Below are 17255 nucleotides of genomic sequence, written 5' to 3' on the forward strand. Positions count from 1 at the left end.
GTCCTCAGAGCAACACCTAGCAGCTGGGTTGCTCCGTAACCTCCTGACCTGTGCTGGCATCGAGTAAAACCCGGGCCTCGAGGAACTCTTCTGCTGCATTTGCGCTAAAAGGCTCTCCAAACTCCACCTCGGTTAAGTGTAATACATGCAATGGATGGATCTATCTTAAGACACATAGGGAGTGGATCACAAGTTACGTGGCCCCATGCTGGAAATGCACTACTGCGACACCTGCCTCAACGGCAGTGCAAACTGCACCATGTTCGCGCACTGCACTGTCAGTGGCCAAGAAAGGACGTCCACGTCCTTAAGGAGCTCACACAGGCAGCATGACTCCCAGTCTAACCACCACAGTGCGACAACCGCAAATGCGTATAGTACCTCCCTTCCCCCAGGATCACCACTAGACACCCGAGACAAACACGACTTCTACAATTTAACTGCAACGGACTCCAGAGTACGATCGAGGATATAGTTGCATTAATGAGCCGGGAACGCATATCGATAGCTTTGGTCCAAGAAACAAAGCTAAACAGCCGCTCAAATCTTCCGAGTTGTGCAGGTTTCAACGTTTTACGTAAGGATCACGAGCGAGATAATGGTGGAGGCCAAGCCTTCATACTGCAGAACACCGCGCTATATCTTGTAATCGATGTTGACATCGACCGCAGGGACACTACGCTTGAATGTCAGGGTATAGCTGTCCGGTCAGGCGATGCTCGAGATTTTTAATATATACATCCCCCCATTTACATGTTGACCAACAGGATATCACCCGAACATAAGTGCGCTACTTCGTGGTGAAAACCGTTTGGTGATAGGCGACTTTAACGCGCACCGCGTTCTGTGGCGCTGCTGCCTGTCAAACGATCGTAAGGGGATAGAGCTGGCGGAACATATTGGCGATTCGGCATTCTGCACCTGGCGAACTTTGCTAACTCTCGCATCAGATCATCTGCCCATAATTATCTCGATCGAGAAACCTCCCGACTTTATTTCTGTGGACAACCGCACCTTTGATAACTTTAGCAAAGCTAACTGGGTCGGTTTCACAGAATTTACTGAGAGCATCGTCACAGCACTACTCATTCCTATGGACGTCACGTTGGCCAGCGTCATTTCCGCAAGGTGAGGATAGAGCATTTGAAGTCCTGCAACCTCTTCACCGGTGTAAGTAAGCTTTGGAGTACTGTCAAGGCCTTGTCTAATCCGAGGAAACATGACGACCGAGTTGAAATTCAATTTGATGGCCATGCCTCCTCCAACCCGAAGAAGTGCGCGAGCTAGTTTAGCCGGCAATTGACACTGCACCCTTTGGCAGACAAGATCAAACGATGTGTTACTCGACGGTGGCGCAAAATACCAAAAGACCGCGCACCACTTACTTTCACCGATAGGGATGTTCAGAGTGCCAAAGCAAAATCGTCCATTGGCCCTGACGGAATTAGCATGTTAATGCTAAAACATCTAGGCTCGACGGGAGTACGCTATCTCACCAAGGTCATCAAGCTGTCGATGACCACTCTTCAAATACCCAATGTGTGGAAAATCAGAAGAGTGGTCTCACTACTCAAATCTGGGAAACCCACCAACAAAGGGGATTCTTATCGTCGGATAACTCTCCTTTCACCAGTAGTGAAAACACTTGAGGCCATGTTACTCCCGTCATTCACTCACCACCTGAGTCTAGCAAACCACCAGCATTCCGTAAAGTTCACAGCACCACCACAGCACTTAGCGACATAAACGCCCAGATAGTTCATGGCCTAAACCAAAAGCCACTCTGCGAAAGGACCATGCTCGTAGCTTTGGGCTTGTCAAAAGCTTTTGACACAGTCAACCCACAAGGCTACTTGAGGACATCGAATAATCTACGCTCCCTCCAGGATTGAGAGAGACTATGAACTACCTGAGCGGTCGGAATTCATCCGTATTGTTTCGATGTCAAAACTCCAAACTGAGAAGAATTAAACAGGAGGTTCTGCAGGGCAGTGTCCTCTCCCAGCTACTGTTTAACTTATATATCTCGAAGCTAGGGATGGTAACAGCGCGCGAAAAGTCGACTTTCGATATTAGAGTCGACTCTCAAGTCCTAATTTTATGTATATATCTTTTCGAGTTATATTTGTTACAAAAAGTAGATTGTTTTAGAACTGTATATATTATATGGGTGAATATAGGCCTCCTGGGAAACCGAACACCCAAAAAAGATCGGTAACGCGCCTATATTGCAACCTCAAAGGTGGTGAGGAAAAGCAATAAATATAAAATAATGGAATCAGAAATAAAGATATATATTACAATATTATAATGGATTTCTCGATAAATCGTCTACTTATAACTCACTCTTGAGTTCGATCACTGGATTGTTAAATAAAAGTCCCAATTTAATGTGTGCATGTAAACAAATATGAAAGTACCCATTATAATTATTAATTTGTCTACATGCAACATATGTATGTAAGTATGTACACTCATTGTTTCATGAGAAGTCTCCGTTGCCACAAACAACCAATGGCCGAAGCTCACGTTTTTTGTTTTCTTGTCAAAGAGTCACTGTGTCGAAGGACTGACGCGACGACAAAGCGTCACAACATTGTGTTGTTGGTAGAAAATCCGAGCTATGCCGAAAAAAAATAACGAACGGCAGCCTTCCCTTGCCGCTCTAACAGCTTTGCCTAAAAACTATCGTAAATATGTATGTTCATGTATGAGCATGCATACATATTGACGAAGATTTTTGTCATGGAAAAATATTTTAAAATTGGAAAATGTTTTAAAATTTAAAAATATTTTAAATCGACAAAAGCTTTGTTGCCAGTTTTGTCAATTTTTTTTGTGTTTTGTGGATTTGCGGGGTTGCAACTCTTCCCTTCCAAAAGGAACATCAAAAATTTGTTCAATTTATGATTTTTAGCTTTTGCCATCGTCGCGAAAAGACGCTTGTTGGCAAACGCATGCTCGGGGAGATGAGAGGGTGTCTGTTTTTATGAATGAAGCGAGGTTGCTTGTCGAAAGTACGCCTGCGTTCATGAATGAAAATGTTGTTGTTGTGTGATTTACTATAAACAGAGAATGTTAATGAATAGAGAAGGAGCAAATGTTAACTGAAATCTTTTTGAGTACTAATTTGTAATTCCACATGAGGGAACATCGAAAAATATAACTTCGAAAAAGAAAAATACACCACGCAATGTGCGAAATGCTATAAATAGACACAACGAATATCCTAAATGAAAAATCGTTGCGCATACCTATTTAGATTTATGATTTCCGCGTTTCCACTTTTGTGGTGGCTGAGGTCGTAAGCGGGAAGGGGTTAAGCTCAATCCGAATACGAATCTATACGTTCGAATCCTAAAACTCATGAAACTGAAATTTTATTTTATTAATTGGAATCTAAGCATATCATAATTCAATTTCTTTAATAGCATATTTTACTTCCTGATATAATTAAAATATATCTGGAAAATATGTTCATATGATTAGGTTTATTGAATATTTCCTTATTATGCGTATTTACACAAATGACAAATGTGATAATCACACATACATTCTTAAAAACACGTACGCAGATGCTTGCTTCTTCTTGCCCCGCACAAGCAATTACTTTTGTCTACGCTTTTTGCTTTTTGCGAGTTGAACGATCGCAGGCAAGGAGGGATTGGGGCGCACTGCCCCATAATTATTTCAGATATATATTTTATATATCGAATTTAGTTTTAAAACGATTATAGGTATAAATTTATGTGTATTTATATATATATATAATATATATTATATTACGAAAATATATATATAAATATATAAATGCATCAGTATTTTTCAATACAAATTAAGCAACATCATAATTTACTAAGAGTCCTCAGTTAGAACGCCTCTGTGTATAGTGGCAAGCCAACGAAATAACGGCGAGTTCGCGCAGACATTGTGTTGTTGAAAGTAACCAAATGACGATTTTGTCGGCAAACATACATATATACATATGAGCTCGCATACATATTGACGCCGAATTTTGCGCATCGTGGCGGAATTGACAAGATTTGTTTCAATCGACAATTTTACGACAATGTCGATCGGCTATGTTGTCTCGTTTGTCCTTTTTGCAGGGCTTTGCTGTTGAAAATTGATTTACGCTCTTTTGAAATATTGCGATTACCAATTGGGCTGCATTTTCATAGCGTCGTATTTGGATAAAATGGGCTAAATCGACAAACTATGAAATAATGATAATAAATAAACATGTAAAGTACTATATGGACTGTGCTTAGAATATATAGAAGTAGTTAAAGATTTCATATGAATGGCAATTTTATATAAATTTTTTAATTTAATGCCATATATAGTGCATTATATGAATAAAATTAAAATATTATTTTAACTCGCTAATAAGTCATGTTGCCAATTCTCCTAGTAAATCTGTAACAAAACATTGCTTCTAGAACATTCTGGCAACTACGAATTCGCTAACTAGTTGCTTCTGGCAGTTTATCGTTGATTCGATTTTGTTCTATCATCCGTGTTCGTCACAATATTATTGGCCGATGATGGCGTCTACGTTTTTTTGTCACTTGCGCAAATGTTTGATTTTTTGCGAAAGATATATTGAGGGACATACATATGTACATATGTACATATATGTGTACATATATGCAAATATTATATATTTGGACATGCGAATGAAGGAAGGCAATTTCAAGAATATTTATATATAGACATATGAACATTGAAGTAAGTAAACAACAATAGCTGTTGCAGTTCACAGATTAGACAAAGTAGCTTGAATATTGTATGTGGTGCTGCTCGTATAGCAGACTTGTTTATTGCAACATGAAATATTTTGCCTAAGTTCAAATCCTATCATATTTTTATATAGTCTTTTTTTGTTTTTATAACCCTTGTTTGTTAAATGATATTTGAATTCTATTTTAATATTATTTCCCTCATTATTTATATTTTCTTGTCGGAAGTCAATTACTTTCGTTTTTATTATTTCAATTTTTGTTTATGCGCATATCAAAGAACATCTGTGCATATGTATGTATGTATATACATTTTGCTTAGAGAGTGGTGTAGTTCGTTGCGTAAATTGACAGGATAGTTAAATATTATTTTCGAACTTGTGCGTTTTCTATGTTCCCTCATCGTAATTAACATTTTAGAACAGCTAACATTTGCTCCTTCTCTATTTATTAACATTCTCTGATATTATTAAATGATCAAGCTGACTATAAATATTATTTTGAAAATTACATAATCTAAAGAGTCTTATCAATTTTGCAGGCATTCATAAAAATTCGCATAATGAAATTCATATAAATGAATATGATTGCATATAAACATATAAAAATATAAGCCAAAAGGCTAACTTTCGGCTGGAATATCAATGCAAACTTCTGAGCATAATTTTCATTGAATGCTCGCTCTGTTAACGTGCCACTTTTAAAAATTTCTCCTTCCGAGCTAGCTGTGGTGAAACACGCTCATCGTAATTTGTTAGATCTTGACAATTCACACGCTCAATTCTCTATATTTCACATTCTGTGGTAACTCCTTAAAAAAATATTGCTTCCAGAATATTCTGGCAACTACGAATTCGCTAACTAGTTGCTTCTGGCAGTTTATCGTCGATTCGATTTTGTTCTATCATCCGTGTTTGTCACAATATTAATCGTATTGAATTTTTATTTTATTTTATGCACTTTCGCTTGGAGAACTGGCAGCACTATATGAATTTGTATACATTTTTTTGTTCTCTTTGAAACTTATGATTAACATCTTTCGATTTTAAATACGAAAATGCCGCCAACAAAACAACTCAATTTAAATATTGAAGTAGACGTTTTAACTGCAGGTTCAGCAGCTGACGTAGTAAACTCGATTCTGGAGTTCCTACTATTTCAACGAAACCAAATCCCATTCGTTTATAACACTTACAAATATTATGTCGAATTGTGGACAGATGAGGTAACAGATAATGCTAATGGTGGCATTGAAACTTGCACGAAATCTGGACAATCCATAAGCAGCCTTCACTCCTATCAAATAGAGCGGCAACGGGAACAGGCGCTTAGAACAAAAGAAGCAATTAGTGCAATGCGAAAGCTGATCAGAAAATCATTTGACAAGAATAACGTTCGTAGCTTGAAATTTATATTTGGACCAACAACGTTTACTGCAAAGGAAGCATACACAATTCACATACCAATCGATGCAATATCGCGGCTGCATTTCCATAGCCAACACCGCATTCCACGTGCTCGTCTGAATCAAACTTTAATGTGAGTAAAATTCATTCATTTGATAACCAAATATAAAATATAAAAAAATATTTTAACAGTTCACTTTTGACTAGCGAAGACTTGTATGACATTTTCTCACATAATCTTTGTCCAACCAATTTGTATCTTGAAATGGAATTATTATGTGAACCAGGAATTTTAAAAGACACATGTTCAAAAACACACTTACTACCGAAAGACATTTATCAGTTGCCTCCAAGTTGTAAGGATATCCACTTTCACTTGAAGCACACACCGTTCGCAATTCTGAATGATAACGTGAAATTAAATTGTTGTAAGGAAATCGAAGTGTTTGAAGGGGTGATGTCTCTCAATATAAGCGATAGTGAAAATGGAAATAGCGATTATGGTTGCAATAAACACGATCAGTTCTTGCCAACGTGGTGGGAAGCAGATATTTTGGTGCGAGGATTTAAAGAGAAACCAATAAAAGGCTTGAGTTTTTGGACAAAGTAATTATTATCTTAAGGCAGATATAATTAAATTTATTAACTATCGACTTGGATAATTTTTTATATCGTAATGTTTAAATTTACCATCATAATGTAGCCCAATTATTTTATATAAAGAATGTGCTTATAATGTTTAAATGGTTCACGAAGCATAATTTAATAACAAGGTACGTATTGAAAATTTAGTCATAAAAAAGTTTTAGTTTTTGAAAAGTATGTTCAAACCGGAAGTCTAAAAATTTAGTAAAAGGAAAAATTTTTAAAATATGAAGTGCCACGATTCAGATGCTACTGATACACAGTTTAACTTGTTTGCCAAAAAGATAGCCGAGGAATGTCGTGATATTGTCGATGATAAACCGCCTATTCCACCATGCGAAAGGACTAATCAGCCACCAACATTGCACACATTTTGTAACCACAATATAAATATTCAATACAAATATCAAAATGATGACCAAAATGGAAAGCCAAAACCGTGTGGAATTTGCATTAAGCTAGATGAAAAGGGAAAAAAACAATCAGCATGTCCGCTTTGTTCAAAAAAAGAAATTTCACGCGAAGATAAATTGTCCGAAGCTATTAAATGCATTTCTAGCCCTCTGCCCAGGTGGTTTAATGAACCAGAACGTTGTGATCCAATGAGCGTGTGTTGTTCTATGTTAGGGGGTTTTAAAAAATGCCCAAAAAAGGAGGACTCTTGTTCGTGTTCAGAATTAGATCCTCTATCCAAGGTTAGTTCAATAAGTTGAATACACAGTAGCATATTGTATTGCTCCCTTTGAGTCTTAGGTAGACAGATTCGCTGTAAATTATCCTCCAAATAAATTGATTCTGTCCTCGGGATTGCAAAAAAATCCTAAATGTAAACCATATTTTCGATGTCAGGGGATTGTGAGTAGTGATGATTATCACACTTTCAAGCCGAATTATAAAAATTTACCCTTGACTGAGAAATTCTATTCTAAATATGAGCATTTGGAAAACATCGATACTCCGGATGTTAGGTACTATCAGAATGAATTAGAAAAAATCGAGAACTACTTTCCTAGGAACGAATTTTGTGTGCCCCGATATACAAATCAGAATTATGGTTGGTTAGAGAATAAAACGATAAGAAATCTCGAGTCCTGTGATGCTTATCGTGTCAGCACACCAAAAGTTTTACAAAATTTGAAGTCATTCGAAAATAGACGTTTCGACCCCATACAACTGCAATATTGCCAATGCCATGGTATGATAAATCAAATGGATCATTGGAAAATTGTTTGAAATCGATTAAATTGAAAAATGAATTCGCATGCATACACATTATTAAAAATTATATAAATGAAGTTGGTTTTGATTAAATAAAATGGTAAACGGTTCTAATTAGCAAAAAAAATATTATAAAATATTTTAATTGATTTATATTATTAATAATAAAATGTGTTAAGGGAATTCTCATATGCCTCTGAATACGGAAATAGTTTTGGAATGTCTTCAAAATGCAGTTATAAGGACTGAATAATACTAAAAGTAACTGAAATTGTAATTACAAATTACTTATGTTAAGGACACTAAAATTTGGTGAAATCCGTGAGTTACGGTACTCCTTTCTTATCAATTCGTAGCGTATATTGAAAGACATTTATAAATTATTATTGTTATTTATTCGAGCATTTCAATTATTTAATGAAGTTTATAAAACTTTGCGTATATATGCAAAAGATTCTTATCATTCTTGGGTTCAAGTTTAAACCTCTATTGTGAATGACTATTTGTATAAATGTCTCAGTACCAAAATCCATTGATTATCTTTCGTTTATTTCCTCGCTTTCGTTTTTTAATAGATTATTTCACTTTTTGTGCTCGTTCTGTTGTGTCCGATTTATTCGCTGCTGGGTGAAATTTTTGTTTTCAATTAATTTTCAGTTTTATTTCCAATAAGAAAAACATTTATATTGAAAACCTCTGCAGAAAACATTGTTTTTGAAAGGTAATGCTAATTTTGTTTGTAATATATCTTCGATACCGACTTTTATAAAAAGACATTGACAACTATATTTTAAGGTGTGGTTTAGGGTTGGCGTAAGCTCGACTTAATAATCTAGTCGATCGTGTGACTCAGTTTATACCTAACTGTGCAAATTGATTTTTAAAAGATTTAAAATAATACTCGATATGTTTTTTAAATATGAGAGAGTTAAAAGGTGAATCTAGGCGTTATTTAATGTGATAACAGGACAGGGCTAAGAATTAAGTGAATTTGTGTATTGAGCATTGCGCTGCTGGCATTCTGTCGACGAAGGCAGCGCAGTTAACATTATCTTTCAAATTAAAGCATACTTCTTGATGAAATTCTAAGGGGTATAAAAAAAAAACATATCGTTTAAATAAAATTAAACTTTTTTACATTTTTGTTAATTAAATACGAGATACTAAGTTTTGAAGCCAATGCCACACCTAACTCATACAAATGGCTACACTAACGTATATGACGGACACACAGAATTCTGCCGCTACAACAACAACGGACACAAGAGATTTACCGACTTGAATATAAATGTTTACGAGAATATATCATTTAGTATCAATGCATAAAAGGTATTCGCTATTTTCTTTACATTTGTTATTAACAGTTATTCACCTTATTGGGTATGTTCGGAAAATTATATGGTAAATGTATAGTTTAGATCCCCCAACTAAGGAGGCCTCAAAATTGAAATTTTTTTTAAATCGTCTTATTTTTAGGCGTAGATTACAAATCCGTGAGCGGAAAGTGAATTTTTTCAATATTTCTATTTTTTTTAATTTTTTCAAAAAAAAAATTTTTTTTAAAAATAAAAAATTGTGATACATTTAAATTAATTGTTTTATTTTTTCCTTTGAAAAAAATCACATATTCACGTTTTTTGGTATATTTACTCCTCTTCTTCATAAACGTTTCTGAAAATTTATATTAAAATATCAATGTTAGTGCACTTTTATTGTGATATTAATAATAACACATACTCTGCATCGTGATGAAAATCAGGGATAATGGGATGCCCAACTCTTTCCAGTGTGATAGCGCCTCAAAATTAGCGTTTTTTATAACATTTTCCATTGTAGCCAGATCGGACAAAGTAATAATTTTTCGGAATTCAAATTAAAATACCCATCATTTATAAAGATTAAACATTATTATACATGTTTCCGTTAAACATATGCAGAAACTTTTTATACTATTTTTGTGATTTTGTGATATATTAAACAATTGATTTTTGAACTTTCAATACGTTATCTCTGATGAAAATTATCATCGAGGTTGAGAGCAGCGAAAAGGAGTTTGACGCGATTGAATTATGAACACCCCGGTTTTGGACCGACCAGGGTTATATTTTTGAAGCGGGGCCGAAGGCCGCCAGTGCGGAAAAGAGTTCAAATATTTCCGATATTCGTCCATACCATCAGATCGCGGCACAAAGGAAATTGTGACTGTTACATTTCTTTAGTATATTTTTTTCATAAGAAAATGTTTAACACACTGAACTGGTAATTACAGCTAAGTGATCTGATTTCTACAGAATTTTACCGCTACAACAACAACAACTAAGTGACTTGAATATGTGATATGTGCAAAGTGTGTTAAATAAATTTTGAAAAATATACATAAATTATTGAAAAAATTCATTTTCCGCTCACGGATTTGTAATCTACGCGTAAAAATAAGACGATTTAAAAAAAAATTTCATATTTGAGGCCTCCTTAGTTGGGGGACCTAAACTATACATTTACCGATGCCCTTCACAAATACAAAAGATTATATCCAAAACTTGATTTCGATTGGTTATTTTGTATGGCAGCTCCTATATGCCGACAAATTAGCATAATGGGGAAAAAAGGAAATTTCAGATCGATATCTCTAAAACTTAAGGACTAGTTCGCGTATATACCATGGATCATTTATCTATGGTATATACAGACAGACGAACATTGCTTATTCGAGTCCGCTTGTCCTTCCGATTATTTACATAAGCATATGTAGTACATATGTATGTATATTTAATAGGGTCTCCGACATTTCCTTGGGGGTGTTACAAACTACGTGGCAAACTTAGTATAATCTGTTCAGGGTATAAAAAGTTTACGCTTGAACAATGTAGATGCATCAGCACATATGCCTGAATATGAATTTACTCATACATTTCTCCCCGTTTAATGTTTAGTTTCTCGCTTCTATATATGTATATTTCACACTCCATTGAGTATATTCCACCAGCTAATTCGCCCCATTTAGATTGTTTAAAGAATATAATTAAAATTCTCCAAAATATTTTTCTATTTCGATATATATATGTACATATGTGCGTACATATCCATACATATATTTTATGATTTCATATTAACCATTTAAAATCTTTACAGCACCGAGTGAATCATTTGAATTTATATTCCGAAAAGCCGTCCAAAATGTGCCTTTAAAATACCAAGAACTGGGAGTTTCAACTAATTTGAATTGCGCGTACTTCCTTGATATTTATCAGCGGAAATGGCGTGTCTTGCTGTTTTTTATGTTGCTTTCCTGGCATTTGTCAGATATGGCGACGCTGATGCAAAACCTGATGCTCAAGTTAACGAACCACAAACATATCAACCTACATACAACAAAGAATATCAACCTCGCTATAATCCTCTCTATACGAATACTCAGCAAGGATCACTCGGTTCACAATACGACAATCCACTCATATCATCTCAACAAGATCAACAAAATCCCCAACAGGGTGGTGGCGGCCTACTGGTTGGTCCGCCAAACCAAAATAACTTTTATGACCAGTCATCGAATGCTTTAGGTAGTGGTAATACTGGTGGCATATATGGCACTGGCGGTAGTGGTATAAGTAACTATGATCCGTTTAACCGTGGAAGTACATCTACCGGGTTTGACTATATAGACAATGAAGTGCAGAATTACTGCCCAGAGCATTGGATATCTTTTCGCCAAACTTGCTATAGATTTATACGTTCGCCAAAACGTAACTGGCTAGAAGCTAAGAAAATTTGTAAAGCTTACAATGCCGAGCTGTTAAATGTAGATAGTATTGAAAAACATTCTTTTATACTGAAACAATTGATAATACAGAATCAACGGCAGAACCGATTTTGGATATCCGCAAGACAGACTGGACCCAATAGTTGGGCAAACGATGATAATTCGCCATTCCTAGTGTTGGAAGATTCATTTGCGTTTGATGAAGATCAGTCGTTTGAAAATGAAAATTTACACGACAATCGATTCTTAGTCCAGAACATGTACCAGACCGACTATAATCGGAATAATCCGAATCAGTTCTACAATACTATGCCAGGCTCTATCAACACCCGGAATCAAAACAATTTGCGTGGATTTTTTGGTACGATGTAATACAATTATTCAGTGATGGCATCAAAATTTATGTTTTCTTTTTTTATAGGACCAAACCAGAATGGCGATAACCCTTTTACCAGAGATCGTGTAGTTTATGGGTTTTCAAAGAAGCGCGACCGCTGGTTATTCATGCCTGCCTATGACATAGAATTGAACTTGTTCATCTGCGAGTCAAAAGTACTATATAATCCTGAAAATATCAAGCTGAAATTAGATGACAAGCGTCCATTTCATTATGGCTTAGACTTTAGGGATTTCGAAAAAATTCCACGCGGTCCTTACTTTGTAAAGCAGCCCAATGACACGACATTCGATACGAGCAAGAACCGACTTATAAACGATGTTACGTTAAGTTGTTTGGCAGGCGGATTTCCCACACCCACATACCGCTGGTATCGCGAAGTCTATGTAAATGATTCACTTGAATATTTGACTATAGATCCGTTGACTAATGACCGTTATACAATTTCCGGAGGTAACCTCATAATTTATGATCCAAAACAGGCACTCGATCAAGGTGCTTACCATTGTGTTGCGGAAAACAAATTTGGACGCATTCGTTCAGAGAGTGCACATTTGAATTTCGGATTTATTATGGAGTTTAATCTGAAACGATCGGCTGAAACTGCTGATATGAACTGGGGCAAGTCCATATTTTGTGACCCGCCCCAACATTATCCAGATGTGAAATACTACTGGGCGCGCGATTATTTTCCGAATTTCGTTCAAGAAGATCAGCGTGTTTTTGTATCTAATGATGGTGCTCTATATTTCTCATCCATCGAGATAGTTGATCGCGCCAATTATTCATGTAGCGTACAGACATCAGTTTCCGATACCGGACGTAATGGTCCATTTTTCCCATTGCGAGTGACGCCCAACAGCAACTATCAAACGCTAATTTTTGCAAACACATTTCCAAAGGTGATCAGTTGTAATATGTATATAATATTTAAATTGAAATATGTTTTTTAAAGGTGTTCCCCGAAGCTCCCATTGCGGGCGATGAGATACGCCTCGAATGTGTCGGTTTTGGGTATCCTATACCGTCGTATAATTGGACTAGAGTCGGCCAACCACTTCAGCGTAATGCGTATACCGTAAGCAATAATCGCGTGCTAATCATTGAAAACGCAACAACTAACAATAATGGAGAATATACCTGCACAATTTCCAATCCGCGCAAAACTATACATAAATCGATTTTCATCAATATTCAAATGAAGCCACAATTCACAATTCCTTTACAAGATAAAATAATGGATAATAATGGCGACGTGACATTTATTTGCGAGGCCTTTGCAATACCTGATGTTAATTATACTTGGTATAAAAATGCGGAACGCTTAGATCCAGAGCGCATAGATAAAGATCGCTATATAATACAGGACAATGTGCTTACTGTTAAATACTTGGAGGCGGATAAGGATGACGGCATGTATCAGTGCGGCGCGACAAACCAATTGAAAACGTCATTCTCTTCTGCGCAATTACGAGTGCTATCAATGAAACCGTCATTCAAGAAAAGGCCCCTTGAACCAGAGATTTATGCTGTGCAAAATGGCAACACGACCATCGTGTGTGATCCTGAAGCAGCGCCACGCCCTAAATTCCAATGGAAGAAGGATGGTCAACTTATCGGTGCGGGCGGACATAGGCGCATTTTACCCAGTGGCACATTGATAATAGCGCCGACTTCACGCGACGATGAAGGTCTATACACATGCGTTGCCACTAATAAAGCGGGGACGGATGAGTCACGCTCACGAGTAATTGTATTGCGTAAGTAATTTGTGCTTTACAGATTGTGTAAGATATGAAATGCGTTTTCTATTCCAGAGGAGCTGCGTTTTACACAGACACCGCCACTGCGCATTACCACACAAGAGCACGATTTAATTTTTCTTCAATGTGATGCTAGTTATGATGAGTTGCTGGACGTCGCCTTTATGTGGAAACGTAATGGCGAAATATTGCGAAACAACCACGACGGCACTGAACGTATTGTAAGACGCTTTTAATATTATTGTCAACAAAATATATATTTCATCTAATTCTGTTGAATTTCATAGATAATTGATCGTAATCGACTCACCGTACATAACGTAACATTGCTCGACGGTGGTGACTATGAGTGTGTGGTGAAATCTTCGGTAAATGAGATAGCATCTAGGACCTCTGTGGTAATCGAGGGTGCTCCTGGTGCGCCTGGTGGTGTACAAGTTATTGAAATTGGTAAAACGAAAGCGATAATTGAGTGGGTAGATGGCGCCAACAATGGACGACCCATACGCTACTATAATATACTTGGCCGGACCAATTGGAATCGAACGTGGGTCAATGTGTCCACAAGTGTCCGTGGTCGCGAGGTTGACCGATACACCGGCCGACAGCAGGCAGAAGTGGCCAATCTTATACCATGGTGTTCGTACGAATTTAGCGTAGCTGCTGTTAACGACTTGGGTATAGGTATACCATCGGCTCCATCGCCAATCTATAGCACATACGAAGACAAACCATATATAGCACCACGTAACGTTGGTGGTGGCGGTGGTAAGATTGGAGATTTAACAATTACATGGGATCCACTCTTACCACAAGAACAACATAGTCATGGCATACATTACAAAGTGTTCTGGAAGCTAAGAGGCACGTTAGAATGGGCCTCCGAAGAGCTAAAATCTTTGCAAAACGATGGTGTAGCGGTTGTTAATATACCACTCAATAACTATTACACCGAATATGAGGTAAAAGTGCAGGCTATTAACAATATCGGTAAGGGTCCCGAGAGCGAACCGGTAGTTATATACTCGGCAGAAGATATGCCACAAGTAGCGCCACAAAAACCATTTGCGATACCTTTCAATTCCACGGCTTTCAATGTTACTTGGCAACCGATCGAAATGACAAGGGAGAATGTGCGCGGTAAATTGATAGGACACAGAGTAAGTGGGCGGTTTCACATTTTTCATGTTCATTTTCCAAAATATTATAAATTTCTTCTTTTTTTGTATTTAGTTGAAATACTGGAAGACTACACACAATGAAGAGGATTCTGTCTACTATTTGTCACGCACTACAAGAAATTGGGCTTTAATTGTTGGCCTGCAACCAGATACATATTACTTTGTAAAAGTGATGGCTTACAATGCTGCCGGCGAGGGCCCAGAAAGTGAACGTTTCGAAGGTAATATCAATTATACTTATACATGAATATATATTTGCTCAAAACTGGTGGTTACATAATAAATTTCTAATTATAGAGCGAACGTACCGCAAGGCGCCTCAAAAGCCGCCATCGTCAGTGCACGTGTATGGCATAAATCCTTCGACTGTGCGCGTGGTATGGCGTTATGTATCACCAGCACAGGATGAAGAGCCAATCGAGGGATATAAGGTAGCTGTAATGATTTTACGAAAAATTATATTTTATTCAAAATGATATTTTGGAATTGTAGGTGCGCGTATGGGAGAGCGATCAAAATATGATTACAGCTAATAACACAATCATTCCTGTTGGTGAAAAGTTGGAGGCATACATAACAAATCTTACGCCAGGCAAAAGCTATAATATGCGTGTACTGGCATTCAGTAATGGCGGCGATGGCCGTATGTCCAGTCCCACATTGCGCTTCCAAATGGGTAGGCCTGCAATGGTGAACATGATTTCTATGAATTTATTTAAATCTAAATAATATTTCTTTATAGGTAAAACTACGCGCAATCACGCAAGTCGCCACTACCGCAGTGGCCTTAACACGGTGTTAGTAGTGAGTTTGTTGTACCTTATTTCAATGTACCTAAAGAATAACTGATTGACACTACTAAGTACATTTCGAATGCATTCAATTGAATTCCGTCCATTCTGCACTCGTCTTTTAGTGGTGTAGTATTATATTTCGATATACATACATATAAATATGTATTTAAAAACATTTAACTAAAGCATTCCATCGAATGTCATCACAAACGAATGCATTTTATATTAAGTTTACAGTTATTTTTTAACAACGCAACGATTCCGTCTTTCAATCATATGATTGCATATATATGTGTACAAATCAATCTCAAAATTTTAAGTATAAGCATTTAGTTAACTGTCTATCAGCTCGAATTGTAACTATAGTAATACATAATATGATTGATCCATACACGCATACATATTTTATTAAAATAAGTGGCCTTATAATGATAGTTAAGCCAGAAAAATATTAATGTGGGCGAAATCTTTTCTACTTTCACTTAATTACAAAGTATCAGAAAATGTATTCCCATTCAAAATTATATTTATGTATACAAAAGTTAAAAATAAATTTATTAAATAAGTTTTTGTATGTATATTCTTGATATCTTTTTCTATTTGTTAGTTTCGCGACTTTCTCCACTGAGCTTAATGTGTAAAAATGAATATTCAGGTTATTCATAATTGACACAAAATATTGTATGTGGGGAAATATATACATATGTATTTCTTTCGAAATTTTTTTCCGTCGAAATTATAGTCTTGATTTTTTGGTATAAAATGTTTACCTACGTTCTGGTTGTTCTTTAATACGGATTGTTAATAGTTGAATATATTATATTATATTTCTAAAAATATCTTTATTTTGATTGTAATCAGTCAGTTTGAATGGCAGCTATATGCTATAGTGGTCCGATGTTCGGAGATTGTAGCGATGCTTTTGGCAAAAATCCATGACAAACTTCTTGAAGATGCCGCGTCAAATCAGAAACTTTTACATCCAAGGACTTGAGTTTGATCTCTCAATTTGTATGACACCTATATGCCATAAAAGTCCAATCTAAAAATATTTTTTGACGATTGTAGCATTGTCTTGGATAATAATTCATGCCAAATTTCGTGAAGATATCTCGACAAATAAAAAAGTTTTCCATACAAGGTCATGATTTTGTATGGCAGCTATATGCTATAGTGGTCCGATATCGGTTCCGACAAATGAGTAGCTTCTATTCCAAAATTTCAGATCGATATCTCAAAAACTGACGGACTAGTTCACATATATATAAGTTAATTTTAAAGAAATTGTGTTTTCCTTTATTGAGTACCAAATTGTGACTGAACAATAGTTTCTTAAATTTACCCTAAAC

General features: G+C 36.3%; 3 protein-coding genes and 1 long non-coding RNA gene across 4 annotated transcripts; 3 read left to right on the top strand and 1 right to left on the bottom strand.

The window, feature by feature from the left end:
• The first annotated feature begins 5669 nt into the window (after positions 1 to 5669).
• On the top strand, positions 5670 to 6892 carry LOC138859042 (uncharacterized). Its single transcript, XM_070113223.1, has 2 exons — positions 5670 to 6281; positions 6341 to 6892. Exons 1-2 carry the CDS (start codon positions 5800 to 5802, stop codon positions 6756 to 6758), a joined length of 900 nt encoding a protein of 299 aa, XP_069969324.1. The 5' UTR covers positions 5670 to 5799; the 3' UTR covers positions 6759 to 6892.
• Positions 6893 to 6933: 41 nt separating this feature from the next.
• Positions 6934 to 8132, top strand: LOC106623865 (uncharacterized). Its single transcript, XM_014243490.3, has 2 exons — positions 6934 to 7488; positions 7547 to 8132. The coding sequence occupies exons 1-2, from the start codon at positions 7021 to 7023 to the stop codon at positions 8024 to 8026; spliced, it is 948 nt and encodes a 315-aa protein (XP_014098965.2). The 5' UTR covers positions 6934 to 7020; the 3' UTR covers positions 8027 to 8132.
• Positions 8133 to 8577: 445 nt separating this feature from the next.
• Positions 8578 to 16484, top strand: Cont (Contactin). The gene is made up of 10 exons (XM_014243488.3): positions 8578 to 8732; positions 11144 to 12132; positions 12193 to 13070; positions 13124 to 13928; positions 13986 to 14152; positions 14219 to 15091; positions 15165 to 15333; positions 15410 to 15543; positions 15605 to 15788; positions 15855 to 16484. Exons 2-10 carry the CDS (start codon positions 11268 to 11270, stop codon positions 15959 to 15961), a joined length of 4182 nt encoding a protein of 1393 aa, XP_014098963.2. The 5' UTR covers positions 8578 to 8732; positions 11144 to 11267; the 3' UTR covers positions 15962 to 16484.
• On the bottom strand, positions 8940 to 9350 carry LOC118679988 (uncharacterized). Its single transcript, XR_004975515.2, has 2 exons — positions 9200 to 9350; positions 8940 to 9096 (listed from the first exon to the last, which is right to left on the bottom strand). It is a non-coding gene; the product is annotated as an uncharacterized lncRNA (long non-coding RNA).
• Positions 16485 to 17255: the final 771 nt, after the last annotated feature.

The sequence above is a fragment of the Bactrocera oleae genome, chromosome 2 (assembly GCF_042242935.1).
Source record: "Bactrocera oleae isolate idBacOlea1 chromosome 2, idBacOlea1, whole genome shotgun sequence".
Classification (NCBI taxonomy): Eukaryota; Metazoa; Arthropoda; class Insecta; order Diptera; family Tephritidae; genus Bactrocera; species Bactrocera oleae.